The 22521-nt window shown below is 48.7% G+C and overlaps 2 protein-coding genes and 1 non-coding gene across 4 annotated transcripts in view; 2 read left to right on the top strand and 1 right to left on the bottom strand.

Annotated features, from left to right (window-relative positions):
• Positions 1-7139, top strand: part of Atp6v0a2 (ATPase H+ transporting V0 subunit a2) — a 28017-nt gene extending 20878 nt beyond the window's left edge. The window contains exons 15-20 of one of the 2 annotated variants that reach the window (XM_020161472.2): positions 541-751; positions 2615-2734; positions 3840-3959; positions 4362-4479; positions 5612-5783; positions 6676-7139. In XM_020161472.2, the coding sequence (XP_020017061.1) occupies positions 541-751; positions 2615-2734; positions 3840-3959; positions 4362-4479; positions 5612-5783; positions 6676-6781 (847 nt within the window). In that variant the 3' untranslated portion in view covers positions 6782-7139. Of the gene's footprint in view, positions 1-540; positions 752-1706; positions 1768-2234; positions 2570-2614; positions 2735-3839; positions 3960-4361; positions 4480-5611; positions 5784-6675 lie in introns of those variants that run through there. The other variant, XM_074061115.1, reaches the window with a different exon arrangement.
• A 2785-nt stretch (positions 7140-9924) lies between these two features.
• Positions 9925-22521, top strand: part of Dnah10 (dynein axonemal heavy chain 10) — a 130037-nt gene continuing 117440 nt past the window's right edge. The window contains exons 1-5 of the mRNA XM_020161470.2: positions 9925-10279; positions 13769-13855; positions 15607-15707; positions 16950-17058; positions 19881-19996. Coding sequence (XP_020017059.2) covers positions 10066-10279; positions 13769-13855; positions 15607-15707; positions 16950-17058; positions 19881-19996 — 627 coding nt within the window. The 5' untranslated portion in view covers positions 9925-10065. The remainder of the gene's footprint in view (positions 10280-13768; positions 13856-15606; positions 15708-16949; positions 17059-19880; positions 19997-22521) is intronic.
• LOC141419047 (U2 spliceosomal RNA) lies at positions 21997-22186 on the bottom strand. The gene has a single exon (XR_012443723.1). It is a non-coding gene; the product is annotated as a U2 spliceosomal RNA (small nuclear RNA).

The following is a 22521-nucleotide window of genomic DNA, read 5'->3' on the forward strand; positions in this document are numbered from 1 at the left end:
GGAAAAGGCTTTGCCCTCAGGAAGTTTACATCCAAGTGGGAGGCTTCCAACGTGTAAATTCATAGTTATTTCCAGGGTAACTTTTGTCATATTCCTTTTAATTTTATACATTAGAAAGCTTTTTTTATTTTGTTGAGTAGAGCTAGCATATTAAAAATATAGATTGTGTCCTCTTTCCCTAACCAGACCTGCTCATTCTCCTTGTTAAACTTGACTTATATAATTTAATGTCATGCCTTTAAGTCTTAACATAATTGGAAGCCTGAAAAACTTTTATGACAATTTCTTTATGACAGAGTGCTTTGGAGCAGATTCAGTAATAATTTGTGGCCTGCCTTTAAGGAGCCAGGGAGAACATTGGAGTGGGGTTTGGAGATGAAACTGTGGCTGCTTCTAGTTCTCTTTCCTGTGAGGCTGGGCCTGCAGCCCTGGCGTGGGCATCACAGGACACAAGGTGGCACCTTGAAGCAGCCTGGTCACTTTAGCTACGGACATTTCAGGTGGCTTACTCTTGAACTTGCTCTGCCCTCTCCTCTGCAGGCACTTCAGGAAGAAGTTTAATATCCTCCTGGTCTCTGTCCCGGAGCTGCTCTTCATGCTGTGCATCTTTGGCTACTTGCTCTTCATGATCGTCTATAAGTGGCTGGTGTACTCGGCCGCCACTTCCAGGGAGGCCCCCAGCATCCTCATCGAGTTCATCAATATGTTCCTCTTCCCAACCGGTGAGGCACACGGCCTCTACACTGGGCAGGTGCGTGACCTCACCTGCCCCTGTCCCTGGCACCCTTTCTGGCATCGCCACAGCCAGAGTGTCAGCATCTTGCTGTGCATGCTGCACCCCACAGCCCACCACACTGGTGGGGAGAAACTGTGCTGCCAGAAGGTTCCTGAAGGCTGCCTGGTCCCTATCGGAATGAGCCCAGCTCAGGCCTCCACAGTCCTCCCTGTAACGGGTGTGTGACGTCAGTGTGGGCCCGAGGCTCACTGTTCCTCGAGAGAGAACTTTGATCAGATACCTAACACCTCTGTGCCTCAGTGTCCTCATCTGTAAAGTGCGAATAAGAAGAGGACTCAGTTCAGACCATCAAACTCAGATGTCTTTGTCAATGCCTGGGTTTCTCCAGAGCCATGCCTTAGTCTTGGCCCTCTGAATGGAGTGTACAGCTTATTTTTCACACTCCATTACTGCTAGAAAGTTCCAGTCTGGATTGGAAGCATGATTTACAGAACCCTGGGCTTTTTGTGCAAGTCACATAGTTGTATTCTTTTTTTATCTTTTGGGTTTCTGTTTGTGTTGGGGGGGGTGGGGTGGAGACACTAACTCACTGTGGAACTCAGGCTGGCCTCAACTCTAGATCCTCCTACTTCCACCTCATGAGTGCTGGGATTACAAGTGTGCACTGCTGTGCCCTTCTTCCTGTGTGTATATACACTTCTTGTGTGTATATCTCTCTTGTCCATGATTGTCTAACATTGTATTTTAGCATTATTTCATTGAAGCTTTGTAGAATGGCATAGATACAGATAAACGCAGGGAGATGCAGGAAGACCAGTGAAGGGGAACCAGCTTTATCTAGCACTTGCTGTATCCCTGAGGCCCTACTGTCTTTACTGTTCTTTCTTGGTTCTCACAGAAGTCCACAGGCGGGGGTGGTGGCCATTGTACTAATGACAGTCAGGAGCTAAGAGTGGACCTTGTCACCTAGGACTGGCAGGACCAGACTTTGAACCCAGGTCCGCCTGACTCCATAGCCCAGGACTTCCAAGGTGACTTTTGCTTCTTTTGGTGTTTCAAGGGGTGAATTGTGTTGATGGTGTGAAGACAATACAACCTCACACACAGGTAGCATAGGTGACCCTGGGAACCTGTTTTTAACACAAAGTCTGGCCTAGAGGGCAATAAGCAGAGGGCAGCACATGGCTTGTTCATTTGCATGTCCTCCTCTGCATCCTGAAAGCCACACTTGCTGTGGAGCCTTGCACGTGCTGAGCAGGTGCTGTGTGGCTGAGCTGCACCCCAGCCTGTTTTGTCCTTGAAGTTGTGTGAACTATCTGCACATCGGCATTTTCTCTAAGCCAGTATTGGTTCTGTTCTGAAGGTGGTTTCACTTCTTTTCCACCTGTACAAGTAAATCCACTTGGTATCCCTCACATTCCTCAGGTAGCCACACATGGAGAGTATTGAGTTTCTGTTGTCCCATTGTCAGAAAGTTAATTTTTTTTTTTTTTTTCAGATTGGGGCTTGAACTCGGCCTACACCTGGAACCCCTTCATCAGCCTCCCCCCGCCTTTTTTTTCCTGTGAGGGTTTTTTTCAAGATAGGGTCTTGTGAACTATTTATCGAGGCTGGCTTCAAGCCAAGATCCTCCTGATTTCTGCCTCCTGAGTAGCTGGGATTCCAGGCGTGAGCCACGGGGGCCAGGCTTGAAAGTCACTCTAAATGGAATTCTGTCACCTTGTATAATTCATGTTTCTCGTGGGTTTGAGTGTTCTGCTCTGAATTTCGGAAAGGACTGAAGAGATCCCTTGGCAAACTGTTTCCTGTCCCTTGTGAGGAGTTGTGTGTCCTGTTCTGCCTGCTGGGTATTCATGGGTCCCCCTTGTGCACCAACAGACGCATGTGCAGAGAGTGCTGCTGGTGGTCACGGTGCTGTCAGTGCCTGTCCTCTTCTTGGGAAAGCCGCTGTTCCTGCTGTGGCTGCACAACGGGCGCAGCTGCCTGGGACTCAACCGGGTGAGTGTGCTCCTGTCCCCAGGGCCTGCGGCAGGGCGGGAGTCCTAGTCCTCAGCACAGTGATTGTAGAAAATGTGGAAAATGAAGAATATGGTGTTCTTTATTCCAACTGTAACCAGCTGCCATGCATTGAGGTTATTTTCTGTGTATCTTCTCACTTTTTCTGAAAAAAGTTTTGGCAAAATATACATAATGTAGAATTTACCATTTTAAGTATGTGGTTTGGTGATACTAAGTACATTTACAATGTCATGTTGCCATCATTACCATCCATCTCCAGAAATTTTTCATTTGCAAAATTCAGGCTCTATTCCTCTTAAACACTAGCCTCCACATTCCCCTGCACGATCTGTTGTCTATCTCTGTGGATTTGACTACTCAGTTCATGTATTTGTCCTTTTGTGTTTGGCCTCTTTGACTTAGTGTGATATCTTTAAGCCTCACCTGGGCTATAGCATTTCCCTTTTAAGGCTGTATAATATTCTATGTGGATATACCACATTGTGTTTATTCATGTGTTATTTCCACCTTTTGACTGTTGTGAATGAGCTGCTATGTCTCTTTGAAGCCGGCACTGGCTACTTGTGAGGCTGAGATTGGGAGGATTGCAGTTGAAGGTCAGCCCAGGCAAATAGTTCATGAGAGCTCATCTCCAAAATAACCAGAGCAAAATGGACTGGGTTTGTGGCTCAAGAAGTAGATCTCCTGCTTTGTAAGCACAAAGCCCTGAGTTCAAAGCCCAGTCCCGCCAAAAAACAAAAAAAGTCTTTGATGTCTATTTTCAGTTCTTCTGGGTATATGCCTAGAAGTGGAAGTGCTGAATTGTCTAGTAATTCTGTGTTTATTTTGAGGACCAGCATACTTTTTCTACAACAACTGCACCATTTTACATCCTCCCAGCAATGCTTGTGGATTCTGACTTCTTCACCTCCTTACCAACACTTGTTCTCTCTCTGATAATAGCTGCCCTCACTTTCGTGAATGCTTATTTGCTTTTGGAGAACTTGTTTAGTTACAAAGCTGAATGGCTAAGAAAAATGGTAGCTTCCAGACTGACATAACCTGGAAGTGTTAAAGACATCAACTCTGTTCTTTTGCTTGCTAGAGTGGTTACACGCTGGTAAGGAAAGACAGTGAGGAGGAAGTTTCTCTGCTGGGAAACCAGGACATAGAAGAGGGCCGCAATCAAGCGGAGGACAGCTGTAGAGAAGTGATGTCTGAAGAGGTAACCTTTCCCTCAGCTTCTGTTTAAATGCTCCTTTCTCTGCACGGCACACAGTGGTGCCTTCTATGCCGGTGGCGGATGAGGTCTGCCTTGCATCAGATGTTCGTGAGGCTGACTCAGGATCTCACCCAGCTCTCCAAGGCTGTGACCATTATGGCATTCACCATTTACACAGGAGGAGTGGAGGCTTGGGTGGGGTGATGGGGTTGGGAGATGGGAACGTGAGCCCGTGCTCATGAGCTGGTCAGCGGAGAGCTGCCAGCAGGACTCAGATCCCAGCTCTGTCCTCACCTTCCATGGCACTCCCAGCTCGTGGTCAGCCTTCATGGCGGTGCCACGGGGCCTTCACTGTGGGGCAGGCATGTGATGTGGCATCTGACACTTCCCTGCGGTCTCTCGCAGTTCAACTTTGGGGAGATACTGATGACACAGGTGATCCACTCCATCGAGTACTGCCTTGGCTGCATCTCCAACACCGCGTCCTACCTGAGGCTCTGGGCACTCAGCCTGGCGCACGCGCGTAAGTGCCACTTGCCTTGTGGCCCCTGACCTCCGTGCTAAGCCAGACAGCTGCTGGGCTGTGGGGGTTGAGAAGCTTCAGATAGTCTGTGAGCTACAGAACCTATGGGTACCTTGCCCCTTGGCCTAGGCGTGCTGTGAACCACTGTGGAGACACGGGGCTCTGGGACTTTGATGTGGACCCTTCCACTGTGTCACTGCTGTCATGGGTTTTGTCCTTGCTGTTGTTTCATTCAGTCCTACCTTACTGAGCATAGTTAGTTGTTTCAAGTAAGTCCTAAAGCAACACTGGCCTACAGTGTTCACTATAGGCCACCCCCTGCTTCCATGGTTCTGATGCTGAGCAAGCTTTGTTTGCACACTTACCCCCACCCTGGCTCAGACTTCAGCCCCTGTGGCTCACCTGCTGTGCACACACATGAGAAGTGCACGCTTAGCCACCAGCTCTTTAGTCCACACTGCACCCATGTGCTTTGCGCTTTGTGATCAGAAGTGTCTATCTCTTCTTCCGAAGCCTGGAGCCATGGTCACTGTGCTGTTCAGTTTAGGCACAGACAGCAAAGCACATAGTCATGCTGCCTCCCCGTCAAGTGGCAAACCCATGGGACATTGGCAAAAGTGCATGGTCGGAAAGGGGACTGGTGACAGAAAGGTGAGAGTGCAGCAGAGGAACATAGGTGATGAGGACAGAAGCCCAGAGGGAGCTGAGACAGGTCCAGACCGTGAAGAGTGAGGCTGAGTCATGGCTCCGGAGGTAAAGCACCTGCCCAGCACGTATGAGGTCCTGAATCCAAACAACAAAAAGACAGTGGGGGTGCAGAGGCTGCAGTGTTGGACACTGATCCAGACTAGAAAACATGATGATTTCCAAGTATTAGACACTGCCCCATATTTGGTGCCCAGCCTGCCAAGTCACAGAGTGGAAGCTGCCAGGCACTGTGCTGTTGGGCTGTTAAGTTTTTTGTTTTTTTTTTTTTGGCAACGAAGAACACATTAATACTCCATGCTGCTAATCTTTTAAAAATAAATTTACTGTTTTTGTCATGTGCTTATACATTTGTAACCAACGGTTACAAGCAAGGTGGTGTTCAGTATCTTGATGAAAAGTGCACTCTCCAAACAAACTCTTTCAGAGCTGTCTGACGTGCTGTGGGCCATGCTGATGCGGGTGGGCCTTCGTGTGGACTCCACCTACGGGGTTCTGTTGCTGCTCCCTGTCATGGCGCTCTTTGCCGTTTTGACCATTTTTATCCTTTTGATCATGGAAGGCCTTTCTGCATTCCTTCATGCCATACGCCTCCACTGGTGAGTTGCAAATGTATCCTTGGAATTGTTATTTGAAAACATAAAATCCTCTCCAAATATATTACTCCCCCTCCCCCCCAAATCCAAATCTGATGCTCAGCGCGGGCCAGTTTTCTTTCCCAACATTGGCATCTGTGTTCAGGTCCTCTGAGTTAAGTTTAGAAATCAAACCAGTTTTACACTTGACAAGTAGAAGCAAGCTTATGCTTGTAAAACAATTGTGTATGTTCTTTTGGGTCTGGCAGATTGCTTTGTTTTATTGTAAATTAGCTTTTAGGTATTTCTTAATGTTTTACAGTTTGTATATCCAGTGCATTCAGTTACCTAAGTGGAGAGAGAGAGTGCTGTTATTGTGCCCAGTCCTGCTGTGTGTTTCGTAGTGTGACAGGTGCTGGGATACATTAGCCTTTCTGTCACATACCAGGAAACTGGAGGGGCTGAGGAGGGGGCCTCTATCTAAGTAAAAACACTTGTGTCAGGAGCACAAAAGGAAAGAAGCAATTTTATCACAGGAACTTTTGCTTTAACTTACAATTGTTGTTTTAAGAAAGTAAGAATTACACACACGCACAGGAAATCAATGTGAGTCAATGCCCTGTATAGCTATCCTTATCTCAACCAGCAAAAACCCTTGTTCCTTCCTATTATTGCTTGTACTCTCTCTACAACAAAATTAGAAATAAGGGCAAAATAGTTTCTGCTGGGTACTGAGGGGGTGGGGGGGGAGAGGGAGGGGGCGGAGTGGGTGGTAAGGGAGGGGGTGGGGGCAGGGGGGAGAAATGACCCAAGCCTTGTATGCACATATGAATAATAAAAGAAAAAAAAAAAAGAAAGTAAGAATTAAATTTCACAATCTTCCACTAACACACATTCTTTTTTTTTTTTTTTGTAGGGTAGAATTTCAGAACAAATTCTATGCTGGTGCAGGCACCAAATTCATTCCTTTCTCATTCAGTCTGCTTTCATCCAAGTTCAGTAATGACGATGACCTGGCATGATCAGATTGTTGTAACCAACAGGCTTTCAGATTTATGGAGAATTATGTTATAGAATTTTATCCATGTCACATTTATGATAGGGAAGATCCCACCTTCATTGATTGCCTTATGATATAGCCAAATAATTCTGTAAGCTGTACCTCTTCCTCATATGTTAAATACTTTGTAAAGTTTGCCAATTTCAGTATATAAATTTCTTTTGGTTTTTATTATGAAAAACATAAGTTAATGCCGAATGTTATGTTCAGGTTATTTTCAAATATAGGATTGGGGGAGAAGCCAATTTTGATTGGCTAATTAAAAGTGATCTTAGATATTTGATTCCTTTTAAACTTTATTAAAAACATACAAAGAGTTATTCTGTCACCTGAAGTTGTCAGAGAATACTTTCCAACAGCTGAAGCTAAGCATAGTTTTTTAAAAAAAATTAATGACAGATAACCAGAAGATTAACATTTATTCCCCTTAATTAAGAATATGCAGCTGGGTGTAGTGGTACATACCTGTAATCTCAGTACTTAGGGGGGCTGAGCCAGGAAGATCAAGGGTTCAAGGTCAGCCTGGGCTACACAGCGAGATTTGTTCTCAAAAAAACAAGGGCTGGGGGTATAGCTCAATGGTGGAGTGCTTGCCTAGCATGTACAGGCCTGGGTTCAATCCCCAGCTTAAAAAAAAAAAAAGAAAAAAAAAGCATATGCAAATTATTGTATGTATCTAGAACTACCTGTGGAGGGTTATCTCTACAATTTTTATCTTAGTAAGTGGGGAAAATGGGAAAAAGGAACACATGAGAAATGGTTATCCCACTGTTATCCTTACATCAAACTTATGCTAATTATACATTTAGAAGATAAACTATCCTGAGCCTTAACGCCCAGCGTACTGGAGAAGCTGTGACGTGGGCACAGGTTGAGCTCAGCAGCTAGCTTGACTGATGCTTCTGTACCAGCACCATTTATACTGAGTGAGACAAAGGTAAAAAGTTTTATCTGTATATTTTTGTAGCAAAATATAAATTCAGATATTTTACCATGAAAAGATTAGACTTGTCCTTGAAAACAGTATAATTTTTTACTTTCAGACTAATTCTAAATAAAGGTCTGATAAAAGTAGTTAGAATTAATTTAAACTTTCCAACACTAGTCAGATCAGTCACAAACTAATTCTTGTTAAGCCATAAATTTGTAATCTTGAATTTAAATTCACCTATTCAGTTGACATCTAGTTAGCTTTGTATGAATTTGAGTCAGTCCTGGGAATATTTTGATCTACTCCATACCCTGTAAATTGTGTTCATTTTGCACATTCTACTTGAAGTGATTTTAGATGATTATTTTCAAAAAGAAATCTGACATTTTCATGATTTTACAACTTTGAGTAACACACTAATGAAAAGACCTGCTGTCCCTGTGCCCCTCCACTTGTTGAGGGGAGAGTGGGGCCCTTTCATTACAGCGGGGTCAGGAAACACTAGTGGAAGCCTACCTTTCCAGGTCATTCTGAGGCCTGTTTGCTGAGGAGCATAACCTGAAGGTCACATAGCCGTGAGTCTGCCACCCAAAGGCCAAGTTTGGACTTGCTGCTTTATGTCCTTCACGTTTAATTCCCCAGCATAAAGTGACTCTGCTCTGGAGTTAAGTTACCCCAGAAAGGGCCATATTGGACTTCCTCCTGTTGATAGGATGTGCGGATTTCAGACTCACTTCTCACCGTGCTCAGTGTCCCCATGAACTGTCATTGTGTTCCCATACTCCCAGGATCTGTGGTTAAAAACCAGGGTAACTAATGTGTGTCTAGGAAGCCAAGGAGTTCAGTGCCCTGTACCTGGAGAGCAAAGGAGACAGCAGTATCTGCTGGAACCTTCTATTGAGCCCAGTGGTAATTGTCATGGGGGTACTGGCCAGTTCTGATGAACTTACTAGGGTACAGAATGACGAGTGAAGAGTCCCCTTTTAATACTGAGGTCTATATTATGTTATGCCCAATGTAATTATGGAGAAATGACTTCTGTGAAAAGAGCCCTCTGGAAGCCAGTTAATAATGGTGTCTGATACCAGGGGAAGTTTCTTTTATTAAGTGATGGCCCCAGTGTCTGCTGTGCATACAGTTTTTTTTCTTTTATCATTTTTACATTTACTTACATGTGTATACGTTGTTTGGACACACCCCTCCTCCCTGTGCATATAATTTTTAGGGACATTTATTCCCTTGCAGATATCCAGAGAACTGGTAGCTGTCTTCATGGTGCTGAGTGATTATTTTCTTAAGATACGTGTGGTGACAGTCATTTTTAATATTTACTGCTGTGTTTTAACGGAGTCCTGAAATAAAGATCCAGGGGACTCTTCAGTGAAGTTGCTGCCAGGGTGGGAGGCTGCTGAGAGCAGTGTGCTGTAAGCCTGTGGCCTCTGGACGCTGTGAACAGGCGCCTTTCACTGAGTACTGGCTATCTTTACTTCTGGATGCTATTTTTGAGATGTGGTGTTTATATGTTGCCAGCCTGACCTACAACTTTCCATCCTCCTGCCTCAGTCTCCCTAGTAGCTTAGATTTGCACCAGGCACTTGGCTTGGAATGGTATTTTATGGCATGCTCTGCGCTCGTGTTCAATATGCTCTATAGCTGAATGAAGTTTTAGGGCTTGGCCCATTTTGGGAAACAACACTTCTGCAGCCTGCATTGAAAACCCGTACATCTCTACCAAAGGCGGGATTGTCTTCCAGCCACATGGCCGCTCTTAGGCCTTAGTACATCTTCGTTAAAGATGGAGGGCGGGAGGTGGGGCTCGCGGGGGAGGCCTGCGGGGAGTGCAAGGCCCCGAGATCAAATCCCAGTACCGCCAAACCCAAAGTGGGACTCGGGCGGTTTGGAGTAACGCCGGCCTACAGGCGGGACACTGAGCCGAGCATCGCATGTGTTCCTGGGACGTGGGCGCGGGCCCGGGAGGGGCGGCGGGATGTCCCTTCAGTGTCGCCTCCTTTCGCTAATGACAAATAAACCCTGTGTGTTTCTAAGGCGTGCTGTGCTGCTTTGCTTTCTTGAGGCTCGGCACGTGGTCAGCCGGGGACCCTGCGGCGCCTTCCTGATCCGTGCGACCCGGGAAGGACGCTCTGTCCCCGGCCGCCTCTGGCCTCGCGGGACACTGGCTCGCGGTCCAGTACCGGGCAGGACAGGACAGGGCGCGGGGCGGGGCGGCCCTGGCGCCGGCGCAGCTGCCCGGACGCCTGTTGTTAAGGGCGCCGTTGCTACGGACGCCCGCCGGCTCCGGGTCCAGTTCCCGCGCCATGGACGACCTGCGGGTGCTGTGGATGCGCGACCGCGTCTATGCGGCCTTCGGCATCACTGACCCCTACCTCTTCGAGGACATGCTGAACCGCGATGACGCCGAGGCCGAGGACCTCATCCTGCACTTCCTCAACCACCGGACGGAAGAGGAGGGCGCCGCCACGCTCTTCTTCCACCGCGTCCTGGTGCCCGAGGAGGTGGAGGTGGAGATCGGTGAGCACCCGCGGCGCCCACTGTGTGCAGGCTGAGTGGCCCCGATGGTCACAGCCGCCCCTGCCTGCCCTTGTGGAAGGGCAAACCTGGAATGAAAAACCTCACCAGCGCTTATTTAGCCCTTACTGTGCACAGGTGTGGTTCAAATGCTTCCTTCAACTCCTTAAGCCTGTGAGGTTGGGTGGGCTGACATCCAAAGGAGCAAAGTTTCCAGAGGCCATGGCCCAGGGAGGGACCGGTGTCATCCTCGCTCCCTGACAGTGCCAGGGTCTCTCAGAGGTCAGCAGAGAGGCCTGTGCTACTTACCATCGCCATGGGGGGAAGGTGGTGCTCCCAAAACCAGGTTTTAAAAAAATGGCAGTAGGCTTTCTCTGTTTTGTTGAACCAGTCAGTGACTGCAAGCCCAGAGCCCTCTGTGACAGGCGCGGGGGCACAGGACTCCCGGAGGTGCAGGACTGTGAGCACCGCTGAGGGCTGTGTGACCCACCTCCCAGGCTAATCTTCCACTCCACAGAATTTCTGGATCACCTGCGGACCTCTCGGGACTGAGGTGCAGAGCCAGGCAGACCTTCCTTCCTTCCTGAGAGAGGGCCTTTCTCTGTACTCCAGGCTGGGCTTGAACTCTTATCCTCCCACCTCAGCCTCCTCGATGCTGGAGTTACAGTCATGCTCAACTGTATCTGACTGTCATTAATTTTAAATCGGTATTATTTGGTTGCACAAAATAATACATGCAGTCATTATAGAGAAACGCAAAGTCACAAATAAACAGCAATAACAAGTTATCTGTGGCACCAGAGAGATGACCACGCAATAATGTTTTGGTGTTCTTTTTTTTTTTTTTTTTTTTAATGCGGAGGCACTAGGGTTTGAACTCAGGGCCTCACACTTGCTAGTTAGGCCCTCTACCACTTGAGCCCCTCCGCCAGTCCACACTAATGTTTTAGAGTCTAACATTCCAGTTGTGTATTTCTCCACCCAGGCAGAACTTTGGTCCTGAACATTACCTTACCCCAGGACCTTCAGAGTGGGCAATTTCGTTATCATCAAGTGAAAATTGCAGATAACAGAGGTTCTATTTAACGTGTTCCACAGTGTTTGTAACCTTGATTTGGTATACTTTTTTTTTTGGTACTGGGATTCGAACTCAGGGCTTTTACCTTAAGTCACTCCACCAGCACTTTTTTGTGATAGGTTTTTTGAGATAGGATCTTGAGAACTACTTGCTTGAGAACTTGGAACTGCGATCCTCTTGATCTCCGCCTCCTGATTAGGATTACAGGTGTCAGCCACCAGCGCCCAGCAGATTTGTTATAATTAAAAAAAATTACAGCTGGGAGCAGTGTCTCAGGTCTAGTTGCTCAGGATGTGAAGATCAGGAGGGTCATGTTTTGAAGTGGGGTAGAGAGTAGGGGAAAGTTTGTGAGACCCCATCTCAACCAAAAAGCTGGGTGTGATCGTGCGCGCCTGTCATCCTAGTGAAAAGTGTAAAATAGGAGATGATGGAGCAAAACTCTATTTCAAAAATAACCAAAGCAAAAAAAAAAATTACGCCAAAACCTTAAAAAATGGATGCTATTTGGGCTTCTTTTGTGTCCCTGTTAATAGCTAGGTGGCTGTTTGCTGCTCTGTGTCCACAAGTGCATGCTTAGCACACTGCCTTGGGCTGGATGTACTACCCTGTCAGAAGCGGGTTTCAAGTCTCACTTCAGAGCGTCCCCAACACCTTTCTGTTCTCTACCACCCATCTGTCTGTCTGTCTATCTATCTACCATCTATCCACTGTCTATCATCTGTCTATCATCTATCTGTCTGTCTACATACCCAGCTGTCTAGGTATCTATCATCTATCTGTCCATCCATCCACCCACCACCTGTCATCTATTGTTGTGTGTGTATGTTTCTTTCTACTCCCCGTAGCTTTTTCTCTCTGTATAATGAGCTGTGCATTATAATAACACATAGACTATACATGGAGTATCTAAAACCACAAATAAAATCATGCTACACGTATAATTTTGTGACTTGTCCTCCCTCCTTCCGCATAGCTTGCTGATTATTTCTGCCAATACCTATAGATCTACCTTGGCAGTACTATTAGGTCTTGCAGCTTTTTTTTTTTTATTTGGTGGTAAATCCAGGGTCTTGCACTTGCTAGGCAAGTGCTCTACCACTTGAGCCATGGCCCCAGCTATTGGTGATACGAGGATTTGAAGTCAAGGCCGTGTGCTTGCTAGGGGGTGCTCTATCACTTAAGCTGCACCCCCAGTCCTTTTTGGCTGTGGTTTCTATCCGTGTAGTGTCTCGAGTTTTTGCCTGGGTTGGCCTGGATCATGATCCTCCTACCTCTGGCCTCCTGCTTATCTGGAATGGGAGGTGCGTGGAGCCACGCCCAGCTTTTATTGATTGAAATGGCGTCTCATAACTGGATTTCAGGTACTTTGATGTCCCCACTCCCTGACTAATGGACACAGCTTTTCAGAGCATTTCGTTCCATGGAGAATACCAGTGTGTTTGCCTACCTCTGCATGCTCTGAGCATTACTTTAAATAAATTCGGAAGGGTTGGACTGCGTTCAGCCCCCAGCCCCAGCCACCCTGTTCACACCACAGTAGTGACAGCTCTTACAGTCTTTGCCAGTAGGCAAGCTTACCCTTACATAATCACTAATGGAGCTGAGCCTCTATTACTTCTTCAGTTTTGAAAACCTTGGTAACATAGCATATAATTTACATTTCTGGCCGTGTGCATTCATTTATTTTGAACTCAGGGCTGATGCTTGCTAGGCAAGTGCTCTACCACTTGAGCCACTCTGCTAGCCCTTTTTGCATTGGTTACTTTTGAGCTAGGATCCAGCCTGGACCTCATTCGTTCTATTTGCGCTTCTCTGAGTAGCTGGGATGACAGGCACCTGCCACCACCCCCAGCTATTGGTTGAGATGGGGTCCCTAGAACTTTTTTGCCTATGTTGGCTTCAAACCACGATCCTCTTGATCTCAGCCCCCCCGCCCCTCCCCCCACAAGTAGCTAGGATTACTGGCCTGAGCCACTGTGTCTGGCCCCATGTTTTGTTTTTGACATAGATCTCACAATGTAGCTCAGGCTGGCCTTGAACTTGTGATCCTCCTGCCTCAGCCTCTGTAGTGCTGGGATTACGGGAGTGACCATGGCATCTGGCTCCAGTTACTGCCATTTTTAAATGTACACACGGCCCAGTACATTGGTAATATTGGGCAACTGTGAGCTTCTTTCATCCTTGTTGGTCATTTGTGCTCGCTCTGGGTTGGTGATCACTGGTGGTTCTGTGTCCTTCGTGTCTTGACAGAATCAGCAGAACCTGCTGTCTGCAGAAGCTGGCCTCAGGCCTGGAGCACCCACAGATCCCTTGGGGCTGCATCTCAACCCTTTGGCCTCTGAAAGCAAAGGTGCCAGGTATCACGTGGTGAAAATGACATTTTATATTTTTTTTCCATTTATGTGACAACCAAGACAACGAAGCATCTGTCCTGTCTGAAGAGGAGAATGAAGAAGAAGAGAATGATTATCAAAACATAGATGTCACAGATAAAGCGTCAGGTGCGGTATCAGGAGGGCACTGTGTGGCAGGGGACAGACTCAAGAAGACTCTCACCTGGGAGGGTGGTTTGAGGCCAACTCAGGACTATTTCTATACACAGAAACTGTAGAGTTGTCAATAGATAGGTGGATGAGGGTCCTGTGGCCATGTCACAAGTAACTACAGACTGTATGGCTCAACAGAATGACATTCATCCTGTCCATGTACTGGAGGCCCAAGTCCAAAGTTAATCGCAGCACAACCGTTGAAGGCTCCAGGTGAGGGTCCTTCCGGCCTGCTGCAGCTTCTGGGGCCATCAGTGTCCCTCAACATTCCTTGGCTTGTGGCTACTCTCAGCTCCACCTTTCCTGTGTCCTCCCCTGGGTACCTGGATCCCCCTGTCCCATGCTTTGTGGACAGGAGGTTGGGGACATTCAATTCACCCCAGGATGGCACACACTGTAAAACACGCATTCTTACACCGTAGAGCCTCTGCTGGCCTCATGAAGGATGCACAACTCTGTCTTGGAGGGCTGTGTGCCCCCCACCCTGCACCCCACTGCAAACTGCAGCTGCAGGGATTTGTAGGCTGGAGTCTGCATTTGGAGACAGTGCCATGAGTACTGAGGGGGCCCCCTGACCCTTGACAGGCTGTGACAGGCTTCTCTTGAAGTGGCAGTGTGACTTTTGACCACTTGTTGAGAGTGGAGTGGTGGTTTTTCTTTTTTCTTTTTTTTTTGGCAGTAGTGGAGTTTGAACTCAGGGCCTCTTGCATGCTAGGCGGGCAGTCCACCACCTGAGCCACTCCATCAGCCCTCAGCAGTGGGTTTTTGACTGAGGGTGATTTTGCTCCCGCTAAGAGGACTCTGGACAATGTCCTGAGATGATCTTGGTTGTTAAAAGTGTGTGTGTGTGGGGTGACTGCTACTGACATCCAGTGGATAGAGTCCAGAGAAATCGCCGAATACCCTAAAATACACCACCTGGGCAGCCCGGCAGCTGTGTGATGCACCCCAAATATCTGAGATCCAGCTGTGGACCAGCAAACTGTCTGCAGAGCCAAACGGCCTCCGCACCCCCACTCAGCCACGCTTCATCTGCCCTGCCAGAAGCAGAGCTGGGGAGGAGACCCCACTTTACACACTGAGTGTGGGGGACCCAAGCCCGTACGGAGAGCTCTGCTAGTTCCTTTTAACCAAAAATGTAATCCCCTCAAGTTAAGTAGCAAAGACTGCAGGGAGGGGAGCACAAGTTTAAACGTAAAGGCCATTCTGTTTGTTTATTTTTTATTTTTGTGGCACTGGGGTTTGAACTCAGGGCCTTGAGCTTGGTAGGCAGGTACTGTCCACTTGAGCCACTCCACCAGCCCCAGCTCCTTTTGTTTTGGGAGAGGGTCTCATGTTTATGCCTGGGCTGGCTTGGACCTCGATCCTCCTGTTTAGCTTCCCGAGTTAGCTGGGTTGACAGGAGTGCACCAGAACACCCAGTTTTTATTGGGAGAGGTGGGGGGGGGGTCCCAAGAACTTTTGTCCTGGCCTGGCCTCAAACAGTGATCCTCCTGATGTCCAGAGTAGCTGGGATTACAGACATGAGTCACTGCACCCAGTGTAACAGTTCAGATGAATGCCACACACCTATCCCCGATAATGGTGCACAATGGGCTTCTTCTGTACAACATGAGCGATGGATGGAGGTGCTGTGGTAGGAAGGCAGGCAGGCTGGCCCGAGCTTTCTGATGAGTTCCTCTTGCTCATGGAATTGTGTTTTGCAGCAAAGACTTTTCAGGTGAAAAGCAATTCCTTCACACTGTCCCTAGCCGGCATGGAGGATGAGGAGGTGGACCAGGAGCTCTCAGACAGACTCCCTGCCACGGTACGCACGGTGACAGACCTCAGATGCGCCCTCATGAGACAGGGTTGCTGGGGTGGGGCATCGTCGTGGGGTGAGGACTGTGGATGCCTGGGTTGGGATTTCCAAGGCCACCCTTAGATTCAGTGGCAGCCTAGAAGGACTCACAGAACCCAGAAAAGCTGTCACAACCTGGATGTGTTGGTTACAGAGAAAGGGTATGGGTGGAAGAAGAAAAGGCAAAAGGTGTAGAGGGCGGAGACCTGGAGACCAGGCCTGAGGCTCCAGGTGCCCAGCCAGGGGAGTCTGTGACAGTGAACCCTCCCAGCAACTGTGTGACAGCACGCACGGTGCTCGGCCCCGCTAGTCTCCAGCCTCCGCCTGAGGTCACTCTGATACAGCGTGGCCTAGACCCCCAGCAAACAAAACCAGGCATCCGCCATGGGCCCCAGTGTTAGCATGAGCCATGAGGGGTGGCCTGTGACCCCAGGTACACAAAGACGCCACATCAGGCAGGGCCTCTAACAGTTTAGGAGTTATTAACCAAGGGCCAGTCATGGGCCAGTCCTTTCTTCAGCAAGTACAGTGCGTTTAAGGTCAGGCATGCCTGTACTCTTATCTACTCAGGAGGTAGGGATTGGGAGAATGAGATTCAAGACCAGCCTGGGTATAAAGTTAGTGAGACTCCATCTCAACCAACAAGCTGGGCATGGTGGTTCACATCTGTAATCCCAGCTAAGCAGGAAGCATAGGTAGGAGAATCACAGTCCTAGATTGGCCCCAGGTGAAAACTCAAGACCCTGTCAGAAAAATAAAGCAAAAAAGTGATGGTGTTATGACTCAAGTGGTTGAGCACCTGCCTCATAAGCACAAGACCCTGAGTTCAAATCCCAGTACTGAAAAGAAAGAGAGAGAAGGAAGGGAGGAAGGAATGAAAGAAGGAAGGAAAAGAGTAGGGTGTGGACCCCAGGCAGGGTGAGCTGGGACTTAAGCACTCAACCAGGAGGAAATTCCTGGTGGCTCATGTGTGTGTCTCACCCTGGGAACAAAACGCAGGCGCGGTTTGCGGTGATGGGGGAGCAGAGCCCTAGCTAGACCTTATCTAGGCAGTTGAGCCAGTTAACGGAAGGATCAGGTTCAGAGTCCAGGGTCTGGGTGCAAGTCAGCCCATGTGCTTGCCCACTGTGTGGCCGTGGGTGCTTCTTCAGGAAATGGGGCACAGTGAAGACGGGGCTCTTTGCTGATAGATGTCCTGTCCCCTATCAGAGGGTGGTGACACACATCGTTGAGAAGCCACAACTGCAGGTGTTCTACACGCCTCTCCCGGAGGATTTCCAGGACCAGAACATGGTGTTTTTTCTCCGGAACACGACAGGTACCTTTGCGGTGTGTGTATGGAGTGTGTTGTGCACACACGTGCACATCAGGTTCTTATACTTTTTTGGGGCAGTACTGGGGTTTTGAACTCAGGGCCTCAAGCTTTCTAGGCAGGTGCTCTACAGCTTGAGCCACACCCCTAGCTCTTTTTGCTCTCCTTTGTTTCCCAGACAGTGTCTCATGCTTTTGCCTGGGGCAGCCCCTGACCGAGATCCTCCTGCCTACACCTCCTGTGTTGCTGGGACCACAGGCATGGGTCATCACACCCAGCTTGTTGGTTGAGATAGGGTCTCGCTACCTTTTTTGCCTGGGCTGGCCTTGAACCATAATCATCTATCTCCAGCTCCAGAATAGCTGGGATTACAGGTGTAAACCACTGCACCTGGCCTGTTTATGCCTTCTTGATAAGTTTTTATTAGAACAGTTGCTCTCTATCTGTCACAGATTCTGTACTTGTGAATTAATCTACTCGCTGAAGCTTGTTCATCACCCCAAAAGCAATCCTTGCATCCTTGCAGTGCCTTCGAGGTCATGGGAGGACACAGGCAGAGTGAAGACAGCATGTGTGTTCCCGCTGAGCGGAACAAGGCAGCACTTTGTGTTCTGTGTCAGCTCCTACTGTAAGCAGGTGTCCTTTCCCCCCCGCCTATTTGATGACACTATTTTTGAATTTTGGGGCTTTTTGTTGGTGACTTCATTATTTAAATGTTCCCCAAGCATAGTGCTGATATGTTGTCTGGTGTTCCCAAGTGCTGGAAGGTGACAGTGTGCAGGGAAGTAGGTGTTAGATAAGCTTCCTTCAGGCATGAGCTCTTGGTCACCTGTTGGTGAGTCATTGATCTATATTGGTGATATATATATATATATATATATATTTTTTTTTTTTTCCCAATAAGGTGTCCCTAAACAGACGAGCCCATAAAACAAGGGTTGTACTCATTGTCTGATGAAGTGCTCTCACCAGGGGCTCCAAGTGTCAGGAGGATGGAGAGCAGGTCCTTGGTCTTAAGGAAGAAGGAATTCAGGGGCAGGGTGGCCACACAGGCGTGTTCAACAGAGCCGATTCATTTCAGTCAAAGCTACATTTTATTACAGCAGACATGGTGGTAAAGCCACCGTGCACCCCAAAGGAATCTGAGGCTAGGCAGCTTGGCTATGAGGTCAAGGCCCCAGCCCCAGCCCCAGCCTCAGGCCCTTTTCTGGAGAGGGTCTGAGGACTATGATAATGATCATGCTAATGAATATGCTAATGAGTATGCCAACAGTTAAGCTGGGTTTGTGCATATAACTTTGGAGATTTCTGGGGTACTTCCCAGAGCTGGGGACAGGATTGGTCCATCTAATCAGGTGTCCTCAGAGCCAGATGGTGATTGCTGGGGAGGTATCTGTGCAAAACTGCAGCTATAAAGAGATGTCGGTGAGGCCTCTAACTGAACTCAGGAGTTGGGGAGCCTCTGTCGGGGTCCCTGCTGGGAACCACTGGCTGCTGTACCAAGCAATAGCTGCCCATGCTCCAGGACGGGGGTGGGGGGCAGAGAGTCTGGTGCTGATTCTGGCTATGTAACCCCCTCAAAGGCTGTGCAACTCCCAGTGCAGACGCTGTGCAGAAGCCAAGGTCACCTGCAGGGGAGTTTTCAGGCCAGACTCTGTAGCTCTCTGGGGCCACTGGGGTCTTTTTGTGACTCTTCCCATCCCCACCAATTCCTGTGCCACATATCTTGGTTGATTCTGTCCTTCCCGGCCTGCACTTCCCCTTCAGTCCTCCACCTCCTGTGCTGGTGCCCAAGTTCACAGCAGGACTTGCCCTCAAGTCTAGAGCCAGCATGGTACAGCTCTCCTTTACTCTTGAATTTGGGCATTTTATGACTATTGGGACCCCACCTGAATCCTGAGCTTTTCTGCAATTCGCTCTTCCAGGTAGATGGGCACGATAGGAAGAGAGGTGATGGTGGAGACTCAGTAGTAACAGCCTCACGCCCACTCCTTCCTTCCCTCCTGCCCCTCCTCACGGGCTAGCTCCCCTCAAGACCTAGGGGGTAGTGGGCAGCAAGACTCAGGCCTGGCGGACACACACACACACACACACACACACACACACACACACACCAATCTTATCTAGGGCTGGGCTGCAGTGGGTGGTTGGTGTCATGGTGGTCAAAGGCCTGCTGAGCATGAGCATGTGGGTGGCCCTGGGTCCATCCCGAGCACCACAAATGAAAACAAAACAAGCTGCTCAGTTCTAGAGTTTGGAATGCTTTATTCCAGAAAGCAGGAAAGTATTCCCTGTGTTCCTGTCTTACTTATACCAAGTGCTTTCTTTTCCCTGCTGGGTTCATTATGCAGTTTCCTTTTAAAATTATTTTATTTAAGAAAAGAAACATTGGATTTAAAGAAGGAAGTCATCGCACGAGTCTATGCGGGCATGCACATGGGAGCTGGTGGCACAATTGCTTCAGCTGACCTCCAAAAGTCCCACCTCCAGATCTCATCACGCTGGAGCCTCGAACATTGAGAGGCAAAGACAATACCCACAGTTCTTACCTGGGCTGGCTTTGGTGACTGTACCGGGCAGAGAGAATTTGTATGGGTCTCGTGCGCTGCTCCTGAGTCCACGAACCACAGGGCAGCCATGTTCACCCCATGTTCAGTCCTGGGTCTAGGATTCACTCAAACACAGGTGTGTGTGTAGTGTGAGTCTGGAGCCAGCACGTTCCTCTGCAGCTGCTCAGGAGGGAGGAGAAAGTCCCCGCACACTCAGGACTGAGCCCCGAGGCCACCCTTCCCCACTGACCTCACACGCTGGGTCTGTTTCTTCCTTAGAGACCATTGCTGAGCCCAGTGACATGAAGGAAGCCATGGAGATTATGCCCCAGACACTGGAGTATGGAATCCTAAATGCTCACACGCTCCACTTCCTGAGGGACGTCATCTGTGAGGCGAGTGTGGACAGAGGAGGGGACCTCAGCACTTCTAAGAAGAAGGGCATCTGCTCTGTGTGTCCCACAGACAGGACGTGGCAGGCACTGTTGTGGGCACTGGCCAGCAGCAGGGCAGCTGACGTCCCCACACTTTGGGAACGTATAAAGGAAAGGACATAGCACACACACACAAGAAGACATCAGGGACAAGAAGACAGGGGACACAAGGAAACGGGTTGAGTGTGTGTACCGGGGGTGGTGGGAAGGGGTGACCTTAGTGATGGGGGTGACAGCTGAGCTTTCTTTAAGAATCAGTAAATTTGGGGAGGCTGAGGTAGGAGAATTGCAAATTCAAGGTCAGCCTGGGCTATATAGAGAGACCCTGTCTCAAAAAAATCACCCCTCCCAAGTACCAGACGATTCATAAACAGGTCAGTTTTTGCCAGTTATTAGGGAAAGACTGAGAACCGAGGGGGTGGTGCTGGATTGAGTCCCAAATGAGATGAGGGCACCAGGCCCGTGGGAAAACCCTGGGGTTGAACAAACTCAGGTCAGGGACTGAGCATGGCCGGGCCAGCCTGGCTGGCGAGAAGCAAGGGTCCAAGCAGGGGGATAACAAGGTCTGGTGTGCATTTTCCCTCCACTGCAGTGTGAAAACACGCCATGGGGTGGGAGAAGAGGTGAAGGGAAGAGAAGACCCCTAGGAGGTGTGGGGTGCTGGTGCGGGGGTTGGGGGCTACTTAGGTCCCAGGGTTCAACCAGGATGGGGAGGGAGAGGCAGAAGCATCAAGGATGCTTTGGGATAGCGTCAGCGGGGCTTGCCCTGAGAGAGAGAGGTGGCCCCTGGGGTTCAGACCTGAGAACGAGGTGGGGTCTCTGCTGAGATGGGGTGAGGGGGAGGAACAGATCTGCAGGGGATCCTGTGCTAAGCTTGAGAGGCCAGTGAGACATTGAGACTTGGGGTGGGACGAGCAAGTTTATGGAAGGCTCAGGCATCATCCAGGGGGTGTTTGTTGAATGACTTCCATATCCCATAGTGGTGGTCAACTCAGAGGTGGTCTCTGCCTCACGGAGCCCATAGCCGAGCAGGAAGAGTTACATTAACGGGATAAGGAGAAAGTGTACATAATGACACAGGTTAAGGAGAAACATGAAGCCAGCTAGGACAAATGGGAAATAGAGAAATAAGGGCAGGAGGGGTGGGAAAAGTTAGTAGGTGGGAAGTGGGGCTTGGATTATTGGATAGGGTGGCCAGAAAGACCTCACGGACAGGGTGGACTTTTGTCAAAACCATTGCAATATTTTTTGCTTGGACCTTTGCAGTAGTCTCCCACACCACATCTTCCACATGACATCCAGGGTGATCCTTTGCAAGGTGGGTGCTGATGGCACAGGGAGGCATAAGACCAAGTCCATGGATGAACGGCAGAGCGAGAGGAGGTAGACGAAGGGATGGAAGTAGGTGGGGCACTAGGGGTGGCCAGCTGTGCCAGTCGTGGGCAAAGAAGGGCTGGTGGTTCGGCAGCGGTGACTCCATGTGAACAGTTCCTGCAGAGGTCAGTGGAAGTCAGCTGAGGAGTGGCCAGGGAGGTGTCACGGAACACACATGGCTCTGTCCACTGGGCAGACTGGACACCCCCTGCTGTGCTGGCCACACATGAGATTCCCCAGGGTGCTGTCCTTCACGCAAGGACTTCGTCCCACAGCATGACTTCAGAGCAGTCAGGAACACTGGCCACTTTCTTGAACAAATCAAACTTCTCAAACCAGAGTAACACCAGAACATGCCATAATTAATTCTACCTGTTTGCACAGGTTAAGTAACCAGCAATCGAACTTTCTCTCCTTTCTGTTACTTTAATGCAGTAAAAACAAAACAAAAGTAAAACGTTGCTTTTGAGACAGGGTGTCACTCTTTGCCCAGGCTGGTCTCAAATTTTCCATCCTCCTTCCTCAGACTCCTAAGTGCTGGGATTTCAGGTATAATCCCTTTAAAATTCTCTTTTTTTTTTTTTGAGAGGTGGTGCACCGTTCCTGGAGTTACTGTAGTACCAGGTCGATGTGTGGAGTGGATGGAGCAAATCCTGTTCCATCTCCGTGTTCTAAAAATCCATTTAATATATTGTCCTCGGAGAGAGGACATATGAGCTATTAAACTGATAAGAACAGATACTGCACTTCATCTTAGCCAAAAGGCCAAGAAGTGATTAAAATTCTTTTTAAATTCAATTAAATTAATTAATTTTGGAGACAAGGTCTTGCTATGTATCCCAGAATCCTCCTGCCTCAGCCTCCTGAGTGCTGGGATTACAGCGGTGCACCATCACTCTTGGCGTAAATTCTTTTTTAGCTTCAAAATCCATATGCTCATTATGAAAGCTCAAACATTCCAGAAACACAAAAAGGAGACAGTGGAATTCCCACAAATGCCCTCAGTCCACCAGAGACACCCTGCTAGCATCATACAGATGTCCTGCCACATTGGTTGGGCGGGTCTCTGCTGCCATGTCCACCACTGAGACTTTGCACAGTCACGTGGGTCC

This window comes from Castor canadensis, chromosome 18 (genome assembly GCF_047511655.1).
Source record: "Castor canadensis chromosome 18, mCasCan1.hap1v2, whole genome shotgun sequence".
In the NCBI taxonomy this organism is placed as follows: Eukaryota; Metazoa; Chordata; class Mammalia; order Rodentia; family Castoridae; genus Castor; species Castor canadensis.